Genomic DNA, 19,137 nt, shown 5'->3' with positions numbered 1-19,137 from the left:
GAGAGAGGGATATTTGTAATGTCATATTCAATTTTGATTTAGAATTTGAAATTGTTTGATTTGATACAAGCATATACAGACAATTAAGCCTCTCAAAGGAGAAAAGAGAGGAGGTAGCCTGGGTAGGGGAGACCAACTAGCAAGCTTTATTTTGAACCTAGCATTTCCTTTTCCGTGGAGGGGTTTGGGGTAATTGTGATGTCTTACATTAGCTAGCTAAAATGATAAAAAAAAAAAACCATGAAATTTTCTTTAAATTGTGTGCGGATGTTGTACTGTTCGGGGGGGGGGGGGGGGGGCTATATAGTCCAAATTTAATTTGTCAGTTATTCTGTCCCCACTTCGTTCTCTCTTCGTTTTCCAGGCTTTTTTTTTTGATTTGGCTCGGCAAATGAATTTTAGCTCCATTACGATGCACTATATAGATAAATTATGAGTAGTTTTACTTTTGATAATATATATGTATACCCGTACTTGATTAAATTTGACTCTTATAATCGGATTTAATGTTCCAATATATATATATATATATATATATAGGGTAGACGGGACTTTTTTGCGCATATCCTACTGTACCATTCATTCAACACAGGTATTAGCACTCATCGAGTTCGACTTTCATTTTTTTACGCACTGGTTTTAAAGCTATTAATTTTTGAAAATATTTCGAATTTATGGCCTGATCATATATAAATTAGAGCTGCGCTGGTGCATCTATTTACCCAAATGGACCAAAATATAACTTAATGAATCTAAAAAAATCTGACAAAATTAGTTTTAAACGATTCATTTTTCAATTCTAATCGGGTATGTCCTTTAGAAAAATCTTGAACCACACACGTTTAGCAAATAAAACGACAATGGTTCATTTTTTATGGGGAGGGGGTGGTGCCGGTAAAAGACATGTATTGTTTGTGGCAGTTGGGCTATACTCTCATTTGTTATAATAGGTGATACTACATATTGATATAAAATGAAAGTTTCCAATTACACTGTACATAGCTTCTATCATGCATTTTGACCTGCGCGATAGTTTAAAACAATTTTCAAATTGGTAATTCAACCGATCATTTTTGGAAATAGTTTTTCTGGATCCCCGCCTGACACGTCCGCCTCCATGTACATTAGAATTACATGTACGTTGACCATATGTAAACATTAACTTAATCGGCTATGTTATGTGACGATTACATTTTTTTTTTACAAATGTATTTGCAGGATAGGTAACAAATAACAGCCTATTTGTTGGTTTCCGCACTGGTTATTTGAGATAATTTGCCGCCATCTTCTATGCATTACCCACACCACACACAGTTTCTTTATTTGGTGTTCTGTGTGTATGGCGACAAATTGGTAAATTAGCACTTCTCGCCCCTTGTAGCTTCACCCTGATTACATTTTATCTGGCTAAGTGTAATGTAGTAGTATATTAAGTACACACATCTCTGCAGTGCTTATTTACATCTTTAGAGAGTTACTTACATACAAAGTAAACTTTTGTATGATTTATATGCAATTATTGTCAATTTTGATGCGTGGGGGGGGGGGGGGGGGGGTGGGGAGGTAGTAGGAAACTACAGAGACACTTAACTTGGGTGTGATACATATGCCTGTCTTTACCTTCTATTCTTTCTTGCTGATATATCAATGAATGAATTAAAACAAACTACAACAATAGATTTTGAAAAATTCATGCACAATCAAATTTTTAAAAGTTTACTGTTCTCTGCACAAGAAATCGGCAATGTGAACAAATTGGCACCTTGTTATCCCTACCTTTAATTGTACAGAATATGTATCCTTCTATATTGAAAACAATGCCAAAAGTAAGACTCATAAGAAGTTGTTTACTCAAAAAAAGGGAAAATCAATTTGTATTAATTAATTATTCCGTATGATGTGATAATATTTCAATGATTAGTTTATAATCATAGTACTAGTGTATGCCTGTATACATAAAAACGATAAGTAATGCTTATATTTATTGGTGAAACCTGGACTGATTATTTATGTTATTTATATTTAAACATGTTTTAGATACTAATCTTGAATCTCGTATTTCGAATCTCGTATTTTGAATCTCGTATCTCGAATGATCCTTCTCGGCTTTCGTATTATACTTATATTTTCATACTGATGTCTATTTGTATCAAATATTGTGTACTGCCGCTTTAAAGCCATTATTTACGCGTTTAGTAAGGGATATGAAACAGACGTGGAACAGCCATATTAACATGTTACATGTACATGTATTTAGTTAGCTTCGCGACAAAAAATTTAGTGCCCAAAACTTTGTGGAGAAAAATCTTTTTTATTAAGGAATAGATATATATTAAAGATTGTTTTTCAAGAGTACATATCAAATTGGTTATGTAAGATTGAAAGTTTCATTTCATCTTACAAAAATTAATATACTCAAAACACGTGAAGACGTTTATCTCTGTGCTCAAGGCACATGAATTAGCAAAGTGTATTCATAGAATATTGAGCGTCGCAGATTTCCAATGCAGACGAAAGGGGACATATACACTGAATGTAAATATTTTGATATATGATAGGTCTTTGTGGACATCATGATGCATTTTGGCAGAGGGGCCCTGAAAATTTAAGAACTCTCCGACGGACAGACTTTTCTGTTAGCACTAACGGAAACGGATGTCTGTATGTTGATGAACAAACCAAAAATCATCAAGATGACAGCTGCAAAGCAGAGGGAAGAATGTATTAAAAAGAGGTATGTCCTTATACTATATTTAAGTTAACAAAAGTTTTATTAAAATTGTAAGAACATTGAAAAAAACCCTGGGAATTATTAATCTTTTTTAGATAGTGACCGCGGTCCCTTCAGGAGCTTTGTAAAACTAATCTGAGAGTTGAACCCACAGTGTCCCTTTTTATTTCAGCAGCCGCGTGCGGTACCAAAGGATAACGTACACCTCAATAATGTGGTGTTAAGCCACAACAAGATGGGTAACATGATGAGTGTCATAAGTGAGGCAGCCTCCTTATCGAGGCGTTATACCAATCATTCTCTCCGGGCAACCACTGTTCACATTCTATACGAAGCATGCGTGTCGTGTAGACCTATCATGAGTGTTACAGGGCACAAACCCGAAAGTTCTTTGAAAACTTACTCGGATCAAACTACGGAAAGTACAAAACGTCTAATGTCAGAAACTATAAGTGCACGTTCAGGAGTTGTGTCCATGTATCTTCGGTCAATATCTGCCATACTGGGTCATTATAAATGCATATTGACCTACATTGAGTCCATATTTGTATAATAAACATTATCCTAGTTAATGAGACCCTTTGGGTAAGCCTTTTTTTGTCATAAAAACAGGGTTTGATTTTCTAAAACGTGATGACGTCATAAAAAGACACATGTGTCACATCGCTCACCCGAAAAAACAGTATATGTTCTTGAATCAGTCTCAATTTTTTGAATGGGATTTTTCTTAAACATCTTAAAACCACTAAAATTCTTATACATAAATTTAAACAAAAAGAGGCAAAAGGGCCACCTGAGTAACATTGGTCTTAACTAATCTAAAAGCAGTTATCTCTAATTAACGTAGCTCTATGAGGCCAAATATAAATATTTAAGCCGGTGTAAATGTTTCAGTGGTAGCTGTATCAACAATTAAGAATTGGGATGCGTTAACACATAACAACGTTGCAAATTGTAGCATTGGAAATCTAAATAGGAAATTGTTTAAAAGAATTTTACCGACACATTCCTTTACTGATTTTTATCTTCACCTGAGACCCATGTTAAGTTTGGAGGGCCGCTTAGGGTCGCAGTATTTGTCCAAAGGTCACAATTTGAACAATTTAGAATAGTTTATTTTCACATGTTGTAGGACTGAAGTCAAGATGATATCAAACAATTCTCAATATATTTTTATTGAAAACTTTTGAACAATTCTGTTCTTATAACAGAAAAATTAAGTATTAACACTACAAAAAAGTATTTTAACTTCACGTTATTTTCCCTTATCTTGTTTGTAAAGTTTTCCCCTCTATTTAATATTCCCTGAAAATATTTTATTTAAAAAAACTTGTTTTAAATTTATAGTCTTATTTTAACTTTGCCAACCGGCAATAAGGGTAAATGAGACAAAATTGAAACATGATAAAACTTTTCCTGCAAGAAAATCTCTGAAAACGGCTAGGATTTTTAAAACACCCCATCTTATTTTCACTTCACTTTGAATGGGACCGGGCCCTTCATTTGAACAAACTTGAATGTCCATTCTCTCAAACATGCTCTATGCTAAGTTTAGTTGAAATTGGCCAGGTGGTTCTGGAGAAGAAGGTGAGAATGTAAATATGTTACGACGACAACGATGACGACAGACTACGGACACAAATTTTGATCAGAAAAGCTTACTCGAGCCATCGGCTCAGGTGAGATAAAAAGGAATCCCTTAAGATCTACTTCTAGAACATCACATCCTCAATTCTTGTATGTATCAAATGACTGACTTATTATCCTAGATCTGAACAATATTGGTAATGAGTGATAGAAGGTAAAAGTTAGTTTTTGTGACCTCTTTCTCCAGTCTAATCCGTTTATACCGAACGCAGCGAGGATTAATGGTTACCCGTAGATATAAGAAAATCAGTGAAAAAAGAAGCTGAATCAGGGGTACTAAGGGCTGAACAATTTTCTTCCAGCTCATGAGCGCCGCCATATTGGCCGCCATTTTTTTTTCGACAAAGTCAATCATTAAGGTCAGACGACACATTCCTCATATTTATTCAACTTTTTCCAATAATATGTTATTTACTACTTTGACCAGCTTTCTTGAAAAAAAAATAGGGCACATTAAGAGGCATTTGTGCGAGATACTAGAGTATGCATTTACCTGTATAAATTTATTAAAATTACAAGTCCAACTCCAATCGTTGAAGAGCAAAGAAAGGGGCATAATTAAATACTAGACTTTGACCCGTGCGTGCACGGGTTGACATTGCATATGATATCGGACATTTACGAAATAGATACATTAACACACCGTATTGTTGACATTTACATAACCAAGCTTTAAGCCCACAATAATGCTATTAATCTCACTACACTCTGCTTAGTTAGAATACTCTAACTGTGTCTCGGGACAGGCCTCCCATATACCCGTAATGTTTAGCAAAAAATTGCAGAATCGCTCCGAAACGATTTTGAGAAAATTAATGAAGCTGCATTGAAAATAACAGTTAAATTAAAACAAACCATTTTGAGACTGTACATATCTTTCATCTTAAAATTTAATTCATGATAATGAAGAATTCAACACTTTTTCACCAACGTATTTTACTTGCTTCGAATTTACACACCATGTTGACATTCGAAACTTTTGGGATTTTTCATATTTAATACACTGAGTTTGAGTTATCTCCCGTATTTCCTTGAAATGAAAATTTACATGTATTTGTAATATCGTTTCTGAGTTTATTCATGCAAATGTGATATTGTGGAAACATAAACTAAAGAGCCTCCCGTGATTTAGCGTGAATGTAATGCGCATGCGCAAGATTGTAAATCCAAACAAATCCAGATGATTTCCCGTGTTTTTAAAGGAATTTTCGTTGATTATTAATTAGTGAAGCTTGATTGAGAAAAAAATGAAAACAAATTGGTAATCTAATTGGTGCCAATGATTTTTAAAATGTATAAAACAAAAGACGGTACTCTTCCGGTTTCTCAGTATTAAAGCCCAAAAATTCGAGTCTATTAATCTAATTTAGTAGTATAGATGATTATTGAAACCAATTTCGGTTAAAATCAGGATTATTTTTATTGGAACTCTTTATTATGAGGAGATACTTTCCAAGTTTTCAATGGAAAGCAATTTACATGAAAATAATTAATTATGCAAACCAGATAAGTTCCAAAAGGGCTTTAATCAGGATATAAAAAAGTTTAAAGTATGTCTTATCAAACAAATAGATGAAAAAAAGAAACATTTCATCAACGAACAGATCTTTTAGATACTGAATAAAGGATAAATAGGAAATTTATCAACTTATGAAAGAGATAAGAATTGAAAAAAGAAATAAAAATCTTCGGAATCACTTATCTTCGGCTACTTCCCAAGACAACTTTTACGCTTTATGTACGAAACATGACGCTATAAGTGAGACCGAGCACGCAACGTTTAGTTTAATTTTAATTCTAATTTTTAAAGTAAGAGGCGGACCCTTAGGCTATTGTCTGCGTTTAAAACAAAAAAATCTGCGCTCGTCCCAATGGTCACAGTGCTTAAATATTAAAAATGAAAAGGGGTTGTTATAAGATATATTAACTAATAAAGTTTGATGACCAAAACCTAAGAAAATCATTTTAGATTTGCTAATAAATGATTGTTAAATACATGTATCAATAGTATGTCACTGTGTCTTTGGTGTGAGTATAAAAATATAGAGTATTCTTGGTTAGTAGCATACAAATTGTAGTAATGTGATTCCTGAGAAAAAGATTTTTAAACATTTTCTTGTTGAACTTTGAATCCCTTTTGGGGCCCTAGTTTTGACCTTGGAGACAAGGTTTACATAATTAAGAATGTATACAATATGAAAAAGATTGCAAAGTAATATCATATATTGTAACATTGTTTTTATTGAGAAACAAATCTTTGAACATACTTCCTATTTATTTCTTTTTGTTGAACATTGACCCCTCATTGGGTCCCTTTGGTCCAGGGGTCACAGTTTGGACAAATTAGAACCTACCCTAACCTAACCTATTTGAGGATGCTTGCATAATATCATTACAAATAAATTGTAGCACTGTAGTTCTTGAGAAGGTTTAATCAACGTACTGAAGAACTGACGGTAGTTGATTTTGTTGATGTTTATTTATTTTCAAACCAATGATATGTTATTTTGCATGGCAAGTACATGTAGTATCTAATTTAATTACGCACATTTTTAAAATATGAATTTTTGGACTTTTTCGACAAAAATGTCGAGAAACCCCCATATGAATCATGTTAAGTAATATTTAAAAATACAATTAATTCAATCAAACTATGTATCAGTAATAGAAATATTTCTCGAAAATTATACAGATCCAAGCAATATTGAACTCTAGTCTCGTCGTTCAACCAAACGCTCGGCTGACCGTAAATCTCCGACAAGGATTTAAGGAGACAGCCGAGCGTCGAGTTGAACAAGACTATATTGAACTCTGGCGTAGGAATACATACGACTACAAAAAATATTTAAATTGTTCGTACCATTTAAAATCTGACTATTTTCAAGGTATTTATAAATAAGTTTCCTTGAAAATCAATGCTTTAGCATACATTACATCAAATTTATCAATTATTTTCAAGAACTAAGTCTTGTCAGCAGCAATGATTTGTGCTGAGGTTCAAACACTGTTTCACTTTCGGTTTGTCTGAGTAACTGCATAGGAGAGTTGATTAAAATCAACTCCCAAAAATAGTTTCATTATAAATTCCTGTGTTGAAATTTGGACCCCTTTGGGGCCCTAGTTTTGGTCAAAGAGTACCGGTTTGAACAAGTTGAAATAACATAGTCTGAAAGTTGCAAAGTAATATATCAAATTGCAAAATTGTATTTTTCAAGAAAAGATTTTTCAACATTTCCCAATATATTTCTAAGTTGAATTCAGACCCTCTTTTGAGCCCAAGTGTTGGGGTCATGGTTTGAACAATTTAGAATATACTCTATATGAAGATGTTTGCATAGTTCTATCACAAATTGCAGAATAGCAGTTCTTAAGAAAAAATATTGAACATTTTTCACACACATATATATATATATATATATATATATATATATATATATATATATATATATATATATATATATATATATATATATAGATGTCTATTTGTATAAAATGTATGTGTATTGTTGCTGTAAAGCCATGATTTACGATGTTTTTCAGGGATATGAAACATACATGGAACAGCCATATTAACATCTTCTTTAGTTTGCTTCCGCAACTAAAAATAGAGTGCCAGAAACTGTGTAGAGAAAAATCTTTTTTATTAAGAAGTAGATAAAATTTAATGATGATTTAAAAGGAAATATCAAAATGGTTATGTAAGGTAGCACGTTTCATTTAATCTTACAAAAATAAATATACCAAAAACACGTGATGACGCTTATATTTGTGCTCATAAATTAGAAAAGTGTATTCATTTATTTATATTCATACACTAAATGTAAATATACGTTTTTAAACTAGTTCCAAATCGTCTTTCTACCTTAAATTAATTCAAAAGTCAAGCCTGCATTTTCTTCGAAAGGATGCCATTTTGCTATCCCATGCTTGTGTAGGTATCAATAAATACCAATAACGATTTTAAACACCACACATCTATACTACTATATTAAAATAATACACTCGAATTTTTTTTTAGCTTTAACACCGATAAATCGGAAGAGTACTGTCCTTTGTTTTATATATTTTAAACATCACTGGTACTTGAAGTTACCAATTTGTTTTTATTTTTTCTCAATCAAGCTTCGTTAAGTAATAATCAATGAAAATTCCTCAAAAAATTTCGGAAATCATCTGAATTGTTTGGATTTTACAATCTTGCGCATGCGCATTACATTCACACTAACCCATGGGAGGCTCTTTATTTTATGTTTCAACAATACCACATTTGCATGGATAAACTTGGAAACGATAGAACAAATGCGTGTTAATTTTCATTGGAAAATTTTTCTGTTCATCAACGAAAATACGGGAAATAATTCTTACACAGTGCATTTACTATAAAAAAAATTCCGAGAGTTTCGAATGTTAACATGGTGTCTAAAAAACGCTGTTGAAATATGTTGAATTTTGCAATTATAAAATTAAACTTTTCGAAGAAAGGTATTTACAGCTTTAAAATGGTTTGTTATGAACAATTTGACTGTTATTTTCAATGCAACTTTATTAATTTTCTCCAAAATCGTTTTGGAGCAATTCTGCAATTTTCTGCTACATTACGGGTATATAGGAGGCATTTTAACTGTGGTGAAGGCCTTTCCCGAGACACAGATTATTCCAACTCAGCAGAAAGTAGTGAAATTCATAGCATTATTGTAGGCTTGAAGTTTGGTTATGCAAATGTCATCAATTTATGGTGTTTCGATGTATCTTTTTTGTAAATGCCCGATATAATATGCAATGTCAACCCGTGCGTGCACGGGTCAAAGTCTAGTTATATTTAAATATGTAAAACTAAACACCATGTCAACTTTGTGTTGAGCTATACTGTGTTTAAAGTTAACCAACGTGTTTAATACTGTTAATTCTCTTCAATCTATCTCAGTTCTTTGGATCAAACTAAGGCAGTAATTAGATATGTCTAATCGACATTATTACGGGGTTTCTAATAAATTAAAGGAGAATATATATGTTTAAAAATGGCACCTGTCATATGAAAAACAGACTTGAATCCCAACCCAAATCTTCCTATCTTCAAAACATCAGTTTCTTTGACACTTGTGTAAATGCGTTTGATGCCTTTCCAGTCATTCTCCGTAAAAACAGCGTCATTAAAAGCACACAAAGCAGGTCCCTGAAAATAGTAACGGCATTATGAATAAACAATTAATGAAAAGACATTTATTAATATATGACACCCCAATTTGTTATCTAGATAATTCTCACCTGCAGCATGTCTTTGTATTTGGTATCAAATTCACATTCATCCATGGTGTTTTTTGTATACAGCATAATTTTAAAAACACTTGCATTGGCATCTTCAGCATTTTGTACCAACTCCTTAAAAATATTTAAAGAGGTATAGCGCACTTGATATACGATTTGGCCTCAAATATAGTACCTTTGCAAATATCAGAGATTTTTTATATCATACAATATTTAGTTTAAATATATTCAAAGAAACGCAAATACACAATTTCCATACAAGAAGAGTCTTAATTATCTTACATGACATCATTAAAATATTCAGGTTTTGTTAGGAATATATAGGAAAGTTGTTAGTATACGATAAAAAATTGGATATTTGACTATTTAAACCACACTAAACCAAAGAAATCCAACTAAAATTATGTTCTACAGGTATTGTAGTGCATGATTACATTGAATTAGTTTCGGTTTAACGTGGTCTTCGTATTGAAAACTAGACAAATATTTTAATTAGTGCCTTTTCTAATACAAACATGTATATAGCCATACATTATGAAAATACATCTTCAGAAAATGTAAGTTGCGTTGCCTGGTGGTAACGCGGATATCTTTTTGATTTTGTGGTCGCTGGATCGAATCCACCAAGTAGTAAATATATTGTTTCACGTAATTGAAACATGACAATAATAAAGAGATTGAGTAACATGTATCTAATCTTCTGATTTTTAAAAAATTATCTTGACTGTTTAGTTCAGTCAGAGTATTAGCACACCCTATATAAACAAATCTCTTTATTAACACTATGCATGTACATAGATCCATTGAATTATTTTAACTTATCACGGTTCAAGATATCAATAAACATTATACACAGAGTTTCCCGAATTTAACAAACAAGTTGTTTCAGTTACCATTATAAAACCAGTATTTAGGTTTCGAAAATCATATTGCGACAGCTAGGTACCTGAAGCTATTTTTAGTAAAATGTACTTTCCGTCCAAACACAGGTGTAGGCGAAATAATGGGAAAAGGCGCTATACCTCAAAGTTTCAACTTTAAAGAAGAACCTTTTAAGCTATCTTATCTAGAACTACTTTTGTACATGGCATTAATGCTGTGCGCATTTTGTTGGACATATGCCCTGTTGAGGAGGAAATATATGGCACGCCAAATTCCCAAAAATTAAATAATCAAAGTTTCATAGTCGATAAACTAGATTTAATGGTTGTAAACTATTGTTTACGGACAAAAAACTACAGTTAACGCCGTTAATTTATATTTCACATTTGTAAACCATAAATTACGCAATTATCTATGTTTCAGAAGTGTAAAACTATAATTTACACTGAATACAACCATTTGCTATTGCAAAACATACATGTAGTTTATTTGATAAGTATAGTTCGACGACTGTGAAACTATGATGAACAACTCGTTACGATAGTTAACGAATGTAAATTATAGTTTACAGATGTGAATCAGCAAAATCTGTCGTGAACGCTATTTGCAGACAAATAAACTTTGACCATCATCCGTTAACTATAGTTTACAACCGTTAGATATAGTTTTAAGATGAAAACTATAGTAAACGGATCGTTAATTATAATTTACTAATCGTTACTATAGTTTACGGACCGTAAACTACAGTAAACAAAAACAATTGTGAACTATAGTTTAAATTAAAGTTAACAGTCGCTAAACTTTGTTTATCATCTGTGAAACTTTATTTGACGCCTTTAATCTATATTTCACATTTGTAAATCATAGTTAACGTGATTATGTATGTTTCAGAAGTGTAAAACTATAATTTACACTGAAAACAATCATTTGCGATTGCAAAACATGATTTATCTGATAAGTATAGTTTTACGATTGTGAAACTATGATTAACAACTCTAAACTATGGTTAACGAATGTAAATTATAGTTTACACATGTGAATCTATATTTATCAGCAAAATCTATCGTTAACATTATTTGCAGACAGATCTTAGATTATCATTCGTTATCTAAAGTTTACAACCGTTAGATATAGTCTTACAGGTGGAAACTATAATAAACATTTACTATAGTTTGCGGTTAGTAAGCTATAGTTAAAGGAGCATGGTCACGATTTAGGTCAATTTCTGTTTTTATGTTTTTATTATTTACAATACTTTAGAAATGCATTTCTAATGATCAAATAAAATTTGAGAGTCATTCGTAGAGTTATAAGCAAGATACATGGCTCACAATTCTTTGTCTCGTAAACAAGGTTCGTGCCCTGTTTTTGTTTACATACATGTAGATTCAATATACAAGTAAAAAATATTTTTTCTAGCTTATTTGTCTACAGTATCTTTTCATTTATTTTAAGCATATATAAACAGTTTCTAACGTTTAACACATTCGTTTTAGGTTTAAAACTGAGATTTTTACTTCAACGTTCAAAATGTTAACAAACACTTTGTTTACATAGCGAAGAATTTCAAGCTCTGTAACCCGCTTATAACTCAACAAATGACACTAAAATTTCGGCTTCCTAATCAAAATGCCTTTCTGAAGCATTGTAAATATTAAAATTGGAAAAATAATTTTTGTCCAAAATCGTGACCATGCCCCTTCAGCAGTCGATAAACGTAACTTATTAAATGTGAAATCATGTTTAGCTCATTTTTGTAAATTTGGCTGCCATAGCTATAAACAATGATTAAAGTGTACCTGCAGTGTGGTCAATTTTGATATTATGGAGATCTATGTGTAAAAACATCATAAAAATTTTACTGCGATCGTATAAGTAGTTTTCGAGATATTTGGGGAAACCCCGAATTCACACCTGAACGATTTATTAATCAAGCTGCTATATGAAAAACAAGACTTTCGGATAAAAACTTCGTTTTCTTGCATTGCTTTATCGATATATGATCATTTTTTCTGTTGTTTTATTTCCTTATCAACTCTATCAACTCTGAATGACTAAATATATTGTTGTTTCAGTTTAAACCCGTATTTTATGGAACAAAATTACCGAATTCGGAAAATTGTTTGCTTCATGAATGTAGTCAAATGTGTAACACATTTTGCTTTTAAATGCACATCATGTGTAGCAAATTGACAATCAATGTAAGCGCTATTGTTATAAGAAACACATTTTGTTGATATTGTCATTCTTTTGGATAATTTTTTCATGACATTTTTAATAATACATATTTTGTTTTAAAGATAACGTAACGATAATGGAATTTCATTTTTACTTATTTACATCCTTTGATTTCATAATGATTCATTATCAGTGAAACAATATTTACTTAAAGAGTTAAATTGCTGACCACAGCGCTCGAAAGAAAGTTGCACTTTATTAAATAAAAAATTAAGACCAACGTAATTACTTCCGAAATAATTACTTGATTAAATTAAAAACAACATTAAATTGGATTAAAAAAGGATTAAAATGGTACCCTTTACGTCAAAGGACGCAAGACCATGGTCGCAAGAATCTTACATGTTAAGATAATTTCAAAATATTTGTGCAAAGTATTAGCCTCTAATTGTTTTTTTTTTATAAAAAGTATGAAACCAGATTCGACTGAGTATATGGACACACATGAAATTACACTACCAAAACATATAAAATTGCAATATAGATCTCCATCTTCGTTTACAGCTATTATAAGCTCTAATTTTAAAGAATCAAAAAATGAAATACATACCTTTTTTTAAAGAGTTTTATCTACATGTGACTTGATTATTTGAAATTATACTGATAACACTTTTTATCTAATAAAAATAAACTACTCTGATACGCTTCCGTACTTGAACATCTGAAATAACCCCCTTAGAGGTCATGTACGAACTATCTTTTTATAAAATAATCATATAGCGGCCGACGAATCTCAGCAAAAAAATTAATCTTATATTAGCATCCAGTCAAGGTGGCGCTTTGTCGATTGAAGTCTCGATTCCCAGTAAAACACATGGTAGTGCAATATGTGCTTTGTATGTGGTATTTCGTTTCTCCAAACATTTAAAAACTTCACTGAAAAAGCCGTAATGAATTAACGACACGGGCATCTTTTTGTTATTGGTACATCGTCTCCCGTCAGAATTTAAGAAATGCGAATTTTGATTGGTCGAAAAAGGTTACGACATTATTTTTATATATTTAGATTCTCGGGTCGTTTGGACGAGACCTTTAAGCAGATTGTTTTATATTTTAATCAGATTGAAACTTGACAATCTGTTAACTGTTGTACATATATATGATTATATTACCTTAATGATTTGTGGTCCATCTGGATACTGCCTCAGGATATTTTGCAGTTGTCTGCGAATAGGTGGCTCCTCTAAACCCGTATAGTCTTCATCTGAATCAACCATAAAAGATAAATTTTAGCCTTAACATTAAATAAAAAACTTTATTGTAAAACATTCCAAGAAACAAAGGGTGTAAATGAAAAATAGCTGCTCTCCATGTCTAATGATATGAAATATTCATTGTGTTTGAAAACGATATATCAAAACTAAATCATATAACAAGAGGCCCATGGGCCACATCGCTCACCTGATGAACAATAGGTATGATAAAATCAGCTCAATGGAGTCATAATACAAACTATCTGGACAATATACAATAATTCATGTAAATCCTGTATAAATAAAATCCATTTTCCCCTGGATATTCTTATGTTTATAATCATTAGTCCCTTTTCTAACAGGATGATTTTATAGTCATATCATGTGTTGAGTATTGCAGTTCTCAAAAAGATCCCTAACAATAGTTTATATTTGGGATATAAACGTACAGTAAACTCTCAACCTTCTCGTGAGGCCAAAGAATTGTCCTGGGGCCAAAGTCTTAACAATTATAAAGAATCATCTGGCTGATTAGTTTCTGAGAAGATTTTTAAAGATTTACCCTATATAATTCCTTTGTTAAACTTTGACCCCCCCCCCCATTGTGGCCCCACCCTACCCCTGGGGATCATTATTTTCACAACTTTGAATCTACACTACCTGAGGATGCTTTCACACAAGTTCCAGCTTTCCTGGCTGATTAGTTTCTGAGAAGAAGATTTTTAAAGATGACTCTGTTTATTCCTATGTAAAACATCGACCTCCCATTGTGGCCCAAACCTACCCCCAGGGGTCATGCTTTTCACAAATTTGAATCTACACTAACTGAGGATGCTTCCACACAAGTTTTAGCTTTCCTGGCTAATTAGTTTCTGAGAAGAAGATTTTTAAAGATTTACTATATATAATCATATGTTTAACTTCAATCCCCCATTGTGGCCCCAACCTACCCCCAGGGGTCATGATTTTCACAACTTTGAATCTTCACTACCTGAGGATGTTTCCACACAAGTTCCAGCTTTGCCTTTGAATTAGTTACTGAGAAGAAGATTTTTAAAGATTTACTTTCTATATTCATATGTTAAACTTCGACCCTCCATTGTGGCCCCACCCTATCCCCAGGGGTCATGATTTTCACATCTTTGAATCTACACTACCTGAGGATGCTTCCACACAAGTTTCAGCTTTCCTGGCCGATTAGTTTCTGAGAAGAGGATTTCTAAAGATTTACTCTATATATTCATTTGTTAAACTTCGACCCCCCCCCCCCCCTCATTGTGGCCCCATTCTCAGGTGAGCTAAAAAGGTTAAGTTTACAATTCAATAAGTTGGTTTCTGGAATAACAGATTTTGAAAATTTTCGTAATAAATATTGATAATTTTTTTTACTTTTTAAAGCGCTAAGCATAGCTCAGCCCTTTATTGTCGTTAGACTTCAACTTCTGGTGCATCGAATAACCGCCCCTTATAAGCAAAAGTATACATCATTTAAACTGGTTAGGGAACCAGTTTCAGGGGTTTATGCACATAACTGCACGGGCTATTGTGAATCTAATTTACGGGTTATTGTGAAATTAATGTACGGGGCTTACATACATCATTGCAGGGACTGTCATGCAGTGATGAGGAAATATAGTGCGTATTCAGAAGCTGAAATGCTATATACATATATCTGTTATATACATACAGAAGCTGGGTAAGCGCTTTTCAGTACTATCAGTACTTTGATTTAATCTTTAGCTTTTAAGATCTGTGTACAAACATAGAATTGTTAGCAAATCTCTGTATCTTGCTTATAATTCGAAGCAAACACTCAAAAATGGTTAACAATTAAACACAAGAAACATGCACTACATGTATAACAAATAAAGAACACAATTTATTTTTTCGAAATGAATCATATATATACATGTATATACCTACATATTTCCGTAAGCGATATCAAACTCTATTTAAACTGAATAAACTAGAGAAAATGCCGAGCATCTCAACAAAAACCTATTGCATTAATCTACCATTACGCAAAAAATAATGCCGAATTACCGATAGAATGAATTGTATTTCAGTACTCCTACATCAGATTTTGCTTAATTTGCGCAGGTAAACAGTTAACGTAACTGTTTGATTTACCGAAGTCTCTGTTTGATTTGATACGTAAAAATCACGAAATACAGACGACAGTTTCCAGGTTACAAAGCATAAATAATGAAAACGAAACGAAAATCAGAACAAGCTAACATCAACGTCATGTGTGAAAACTGTCAACGCATTGAAATATTTAGCCTCAATTTACTTCACAAAATCGGCACCAATATATTTTTCATGTTTCAAAAATTTCCCTTCATACGCGAACTGTTGCACAACAAGCAAATTCATCATAGTCAGATCGACCCTTTTTCGTATAATGTCATGGCTGCTTTAAACAAAGAACCTCGTTTTAGAAGTATGGAATACGAGTCTTGGTAAAATGGGTAAGCAAAACCGGGCCGTGGCAAAATAAAAGCCGGGGCAGATCGGCAATCGTCAATTCCAAATACGCATTATTTTTGCAGCAATATTTACAGCAAATACAAATATACTGGTCCATCAAATATCCTGAAATTTTAATGAGATTGGCAGATTAATAACTGCTTATCTTTTGTTTTGCCCAGGCCAAGTCTTGTCTACCCATTTTACCGGATGCCGAATCCGAGCCTATTAAACTGATTGAAACACGCCTTTCCTTTATTATTATTTTCGTAATAACTCAGATTTGAAACAGAATTAGACCTTAATTTTTGCAATTTATATTTTCCTTCCCATAAGGATAATTTATGCTAAACTACGTTGAATTGGAATCAGTAGTTCTTGAGAAGAAGATTTTTAAAAATGCATCCCCCTTTTTCTACAGTTTCAAGGTTTTCTCCGCTTTGAATACAGATCGGACTTTTATTTCTGCAATTTATATTCGCCCTCCCATAAGGATGCTTTGTGCCAAATTTGGTTGAAATTGGATAAGCGGTTTTAGAGAAGAAGTTCAAAATGTAAAAAGTTTACAGACGGACAGACAGACGGACAGACAGACGGACAGACGGACGACGGACAAAAAGTGATCAGAATAGCTCACTTGAGCTTTCAGCTCAGGTGAGCTAATAAAATACATTGTTTTGATTTCCTTAAAATTGAGTTGTTTGGGCGTTGCCTCATATCATGATATTCGATTATAGAAACATTTAGGCCACCAACTTAACTCATATTATATGTTATCTTATGCAATTACTGGGCTCGATATGGTATTTGAAACTCCCCTTAGATCACATTTTAGTAGTTACAGAGTGTGCAGATTTCCATTGTGCTTCAGTCATGGTCTACCATTGTGCTGATATATTTTTACACAAATAGTTTTGATTTAAGGACGTTGGATCCTGCGATCAAAAGTCTCTTAAGTTTTTTTCTAAAGTATTTTTTAAATATCTACACACATATCTGAACCAAGATTCAAAACAAAATGTTGGGGTCTATATGCTCCTTTTGGTGCTACGGTGTATTTAATATGACCTTTCTGCACTGAGAATGCAAATTGCACATAAATCGCTTTCCCTCTATAATTTTTTATCGAAATGAACCATGGTGTCAAATACAAATTTACATTATTTAGAATTAATAAATTTAAAATTATCATAATGAAAAAGTTTGCAAATTTTTCACCTTATTGATATTTTGACCTTTTTGCACTGAAAAAATACTACTTTTATTCATAAACGATTCAACATGCAATTAAATAATTTAAAAGTCTCAAACTTTTTCTCAAATTATGACAGACTTGTCAAAAGGAACTTTAATATTCAGAAAATAAAACCAAAAGTATGGGTCTATAATGTAAATTTTGAGATATGGCATAAAATAAGCTAATTTTAGGGGAGAATTGGAGTTGATTTTTTCTTTACTGTTATGAAATATCACTTAAACATGCCAATATATGTCGATAGAAATATTGAAATATTGTTGAAATATGTTCTTTGAAACAATACGAAGATATCCCAATGCATAAACTATCTGAAAATTTGGTCTGCACGGAAAATAAGAAAGCTAAAATTACGGTACTCTAAAACAACTAAGTTATGAAAAATGTTCATTTTCTTCTTAAAAACCTTCCGCCACAAAATATAGTCCCTTACCACACTCTCTAAATATGGAATTTTTTCTTCACTATTTTATTCAATAGAGTTTATTTGGCATTGTAAAAAAGGAATTTACAAGTAGAATTCATATATGACACAGAATTTCCAGACTAGAGGTGACACAAAATGGCTAACCAAAATCAGAGGATCGAACCTCTTTAAGGTAAGGTTTGCGGTTACAGGGAGATAACTAACATATTTTCATTGTGACGTAACACCAACTTCCCTTTATTTCAGTTATGACGTCAAAATTTATATGACGTCATAATTGATTTCAGGTTTTTTTTATTTCGCGGGTTTTTTTTGTTTCAATGAAAAAATAAGAGGACACAAGCATTTTATCAATTTCCACGAAAACGAAATCCGCATCATACATATTTTCACGAAATTGTTTACATTTCATCAAATGAAAATTGGAAATCATGAACTTTGACCTTCTGTGGTTACAAAACGGGACGGGCAAAATTCATTTGAATTTCATGAGAAAAAAGACTTTAGTATAGTGAACAAAATGGTATGTAACTTTGGTACAACCTCTAAAAAATGCAAGCCGCAAACCTTACCTTAACTAGTAATAAAGTCTATGTACTTACCACTATTCTCAGAATCAATGTCAGGTTTAAGAAGTTTTACAGGTTTTATATTCCCCATCTCAATATTCTGCTTTTTTGATTTTCCTGAAAGTATTTCTTTATTCTCAGATTTCATAACAAATGGCAAACTAAGTGGTTAAGTACATTATCAGTATTTTATAATATGTTTCAAATTCCCAAATTGTCATTAATGATTAGTAAAGATTCATATTTTGCTATAAGACTGTTCTTGAAACTCCCCTTAGATCACATTTTAGTAGTTGCAGAGTCTGCAGATTTCCATTGTGCTTCGGTCATGGTCTACTATTGTGCTGATATATTTTTACACAAATAGTTTTGATTTAACTAGTAATTAAGTCTATGTACTTACCACTATTCTCAGAATCAGTGTCAGGTTTAAGAAGTTTTACAGGTTTTATATTCCTCAT

The 19,137-nt window shown here is 32.3% G+C and overlaps 1 protein-coding gene across 1 annotated transcript in view; it reads right to left on the bottom strand.

Moving 5' to 3' along the window:
• LOC128166033 (sacsin-like) overlaps window positions 1–19,137 on the bottom strand; it is a 47,318-nt gene extending 28,181 nt beyond the window's left edge. The window contains exons 1-5 of the mRNA XM_052830946.1: window positions 19,080–19,137; window positions 18,710–18,793; window positions 13,876–13,967; window positions 9,644–9,757; window positions 9,404–9,551 (exon numbers count right to left, since the gene is read on the bottom strand). Of these exons, the coding sequence (XP_052686906.1) occupies window positions 9,404–9,551; window positions 9,644–9,757; window positions 13,876–13,967; window positions 18,710–18,793; window positions 19,080–19,137 (496 nt within the window). The remainder of the gene's footprint in view (window positions 1–9,403; window positions 9,552–9,643; window positions 9,758–13,875; window positions 13,968–18,709; window positions 18,794–19,079) is intronic.

Source organism: Crassostrea angulata, chromosome 10 (genome assembly GCF_025612915.1).
Source record: "Crassostrea angulata isolate pt1a10 chromosome 10, ASM2561291v2, whole genome shotgun sequence".
NCBI classification, from domain to species: domain Eukaryota; kingdom Metazoa; phylum Mollusca; class Bivalvia; order Ostreida; family Ostreidae; genus Magallana; species Magallana angulata.
The sequence above is the reverse complement of the archived record's forward strand: the minus strand, read 5'-3'. Positions and strand labels throughout refer to the sequence as shown.